The 3826-nt window shown below is 49.2% G+C and overlaps 1 protein-coding gene across 1 annotated transcript in view; it reads left to right on the top strand.

The window, feature by feature from the left end:
• ANTXR2 (anthrax toxin receptor 2) overlaps window positions 1–2548 on the top strand; it is a 56117-nt gene extending 53569 nt beyond the window's left edge. Inside the window, exons 13-14 of the mRNA XM_010178561.1 lie at window positions 2030–2197; window positions 2441–2548. Coding sequence (XP_010176863.1) covers window positions 2030–2197; window positions 2441–2548 — 276 coding nt within the window. The remainder of the gene's footprint in view (window positions 1–2029; window positions 2198–2440) is intronic.
• The last annotated feature ends 1278 nt before the right edge of the window (window positions 2549–3826 follow it).

Here is a 3826-nt window from a genome sequence, read left to right as displayed (position 1 = left end):
GTGTTTCACGCTCTTCCCAGCTCAGTCTTTAGGGTTTCAAGTTTTATGATGCCATCTCCAGACCCCACCCATTACAGGCAGTAAGGTTTTATGTCGAAGTTGTGTTGTCAGACTCCACAAATTCTGGTTTCTTCTGGGTGAAGCCACTTTAATCTGAAGGAGAAGGTCATTTTAACAGTAAGGAATCCACCATCTATCTCTAAATGGTTTTAACAGTGTTTAAAATACATTTTAACAACCTCATAAAAAACATCATAAAAGTACCATTGATCACAGTGAAAGATACAGATGCATTTTAATGACTCAGCAGGGCCTACTTGGACATGAAAGCCCATTCTAATATTGCAGAGAGACGATTCCCCGGCGAGAAAAAGAAATCACTAAGCAAGCCAAACAGTGAAGTTCAAAATAAGAGCGAAATTCAAAACAATACCCCCCTAAGAAACGACGGTCTGTATTTTACCGAGGTGCGTTACAGTATTACAGCCCCGATTGAGCTCTGTCGTCCTGCACTGCTCTCACTCTCTACTCTGGGATTACAGTGGCGAAAAGCGCTTGGTGGTGGTGATAAAATGCAAAGGCTTTCCTCCAAGGCAGTTAGTTTTTCTGAAGGACTCAGACTCCGGCTCACCCACGCGTTTTCCTCACACCGTGCACATGGCGCCAATGAGCACCAGGAGGTCGGGCTGCTTCCCTTGGCGCAGCTATCCCAGCACAACCTGGGGCAGAAGGCAGACCCGGGCACGGTGCACACACCACCACCGTGTCCCGTAGCGGTGAGGGCTGCTGCATCCCGCTGCCGAAGTGCTCGGGTTGGCAGGGGGCCTGGCAGTGCGCGATGCTCTCAGTCCTTCCCAGGGCAGAGGGGCCGTCTGCCCTCACCTTCCCTTCTCCCGTTCCTCTCTTCGTGCCGGGCATCGCCAGTCAGCCGGTCCCTGCAGAAAAGGATGCTGGTGGAGCCCCGCAGCAACGCTTAGCTGTCTGCCAGCAGCAGCTCCTGACTCGTCAGCACGTCATTTGCCCAAGATGGAAAGTCAGAACTTAATTTCCTGGCTTTAGGTGTATCAGCTCCTCCTGACAGGGCAGACTGGAGCAGATGGCATGATTTAGGGTGTCTTGCACTGACAATCTCCAGGCCAGTTTTACCAAGAACTCCAGCCGTAGCTTTTAGATGCTCTTTTCGCATGATGAAGTAACAGTCTGGTCTAGGTTTGTTTCTTTGTACAGTACAGCAAACATCCTTGCTCAGATTGCTGCCCAGTGTTTCCAATTACAAGATGAAACAAGATTACCGTAGCAAGACAAACGATCTCTCTGGGAGGGAAGGGTTTTTCTGTATCTTGTCTTTGCAGCACAGCAAGTACAGCCTTTTATGGAAGTGGAAATACGTGCTTGTCTCACCAACTGCAGTAATCCAGGTTTCCTTTCTCTTTGGACCCCTTGTATATGGTTTATATACTCACCTATAAGTGGCAGCGATGAAGCAGACATGGTGACATGTTCTACATTTACTTACTGTGCAGGTCAGACTGCTGCTGTGCTTTCTCCAGTCCGATCTTCTCGCAGAACTGCTTGAAAACCTGAGCAGTTTCAAGGAGCTTCTGCTTAAACTTGCTCCAGTATCGCCTCTGTCTAAATCAGGGATCTCAACAAACGTGCGACGTTAGGAAATCTGGGGTGGCAAAAACCCAGGTTTCACCAGTGCCAGATGAAGGTCTGGTATTTTAGGGTGAAACAACTGGAAATGATATTTTTACATCACTAATTAGAGAAGATTTCCCAGATTGCCTGTGTGACGCATGGTAGAAGGTTCTTTCAGTATTTCTCTTGACTTTTGGCTACGGAGAGACCCGTATTTACAAGTGTATTTAACTGCTGTGGTGTAACCCCGGCTGGCAGCTAAGCCCCACACAGCCACTCACTGCCCCCGGGAGTTATTGTAAACCTTTTTGGCTACTTCTGTTGTTTGCATCAGCTTCCTTGTCCCCTGCATACATCACATTTATGTCTGAACTCTGGTTTCACGCAGGTTCGCTGGGGTGATAAAGGATCCACTGAAGAAGGGGCTAGATTAGAAAAAGCAAAAAACGCTGTGGTGAAACTCCCAGAAGAGACAGAAGAGCCTTTTCACCCCAAACCACCTAAACCAAAGCCTACCTCACCAGCCATGCAGCAGAAGTGGTACACGCCAATTAAGGTAATGCTTCCAGTCTTCGGCACAGCAGCATTTTCCCTAGGGGCTGCACTTTGTCTGCCTTACCAGGCTAACGCACGCTGACCTGTGCGCCGTGCACCTGGCAGGGACCGCGCTGCGTGCGTGCGGGGCTCGGTGCTGCCAGGGCACTTCTGCACGGATCTGCCTGGACAGACAGACAGCGTGCGCTGTGCAGTCCACTGACCGACTGCACCGCGCTGAAAGTCCTGCTGCTGTGTTCCGCAGGGCCGACTGGACGCGCTGTGGGCGCTGTTACGACGGCAGTACGACAGAGTCTCTCTGATGCGACCACAGCAAGGAGATGAGGTTTGTGTGCGGCGGGTTCCGGGCTAGGGGCAGCAAGCGGGGGCGTGTTACAGCCAGGGCTGCTGCCAGCAGCTGCTGAGCGCTGGGTAATTCCCTGACCTTGGCTAAAGACAGTGCAGCCAAACGAACGGGAAAAATAACACACTGGGGAAACACGGTGCATCGAGAGACGCATCACACCAACCAAGAAATGCTGTGGAAACACGGATCTGCTGAAAGCAGAGTGGAGCATTCTGGGTTTTGCGTGTGCTCAGCTGGAATACAAACACATAGCACAGGCTCCATGCAGGGTCAACTCACTGCAACAGACACCCGAATCTGTCTTACATCCAGTGATTTGTAAGAGCTTGGCAATCAGAACACTAAACCCACATCAAATTTAAGTGACCACCTATACTTCCATGCGAGTTGCTTCACATGGCTTTGCACTTCATGCCAAAGGCAGCTCGTTTCCCAGTCAGTCTCTCTTCTAGGACTCCATGGCCCAGGAAAAGGGGCCTCTCCTGCAGAGACTGCTGTGACTGCGGAGCAGGGGAAGTAGAGTTGTCATTTGAACCTTTCACAGTACAGCCACGTTGTGTATTATTTCTGATTGTTACTCCTTAAGAAAACATTACTTTACATCTTGGCATGTGTCTCAGGAACTGATTTATCATTAGGGTATTTCAAATCTACTGGAACCATTCAGCTTCCAGTTTGGGGCACATCTGAGGAGACTCAGGAGCAAACCTTTTCCTCTAAAAGAGATGGCAGCTTTTTCTCACCGAGCTGGGGCCTGACAGAGGCACAGAGCTCACACACAAAGCAGCAGTACGCAGGAACACTCTTTTTGCAACGTACACCATAAAGATACCGTAAAGAGAACCAGAGGGGTTAAAAGGAAGGACTTACCTTGGAGACAGTGAGAGGTGATGGGTGTTAAGGTTCTTTTCCTGGTGACCGGGATGGAGTTTGGCACGGTTCTAAAGGGAAGAAGAAAAGGTAAGATTTAATTAAGGGCAAAGTGCAACGGTGGATGGAAATAGCAGAGTCAAATACTAGTGTTACCATTCTAGTTGTGACGTTGGCAAGTTATTTACTGTTTGCATGGATGAGGCATGTTACGTGTAACAGAATTAGCAACAACTCTATGTACAAAATGTACTGTGCAATACAGTTTAACAGGTAAATTCAGTGTAAAAGGGAACGTAGAAGAAATGGTGCGTAAGCAGGCTAAAACCCTGTCAGCTGGCCCTGTTTTGGGATTTCTGACCACAAAGGCAGGTAGTTCCTGTAAACACTGCCCTGCCAGGGAGAGCTTTGTTG

The sequence above is a fragment of the Mesitornis unicolor genome, unplaced genomic scaffold, assembly GCF_000695765.1.
Source record: "Mesitornis unicolor isolate BGI_N332 unplaced genomic scaffold, ASM69576v1 scaffold9182, whole genome shotgun sequence".
NCBI classification, from domain to species: domain Eukaryota; kingdom Metazoa; phylum Chordata; class Aves; order Mesitornithiformes; family Mesitornithidae; genus Mesitornis; species Mesitornis unicolor.
This window is presented reverse-complemented; position numbering and strand designations above follow the sequence as displayed.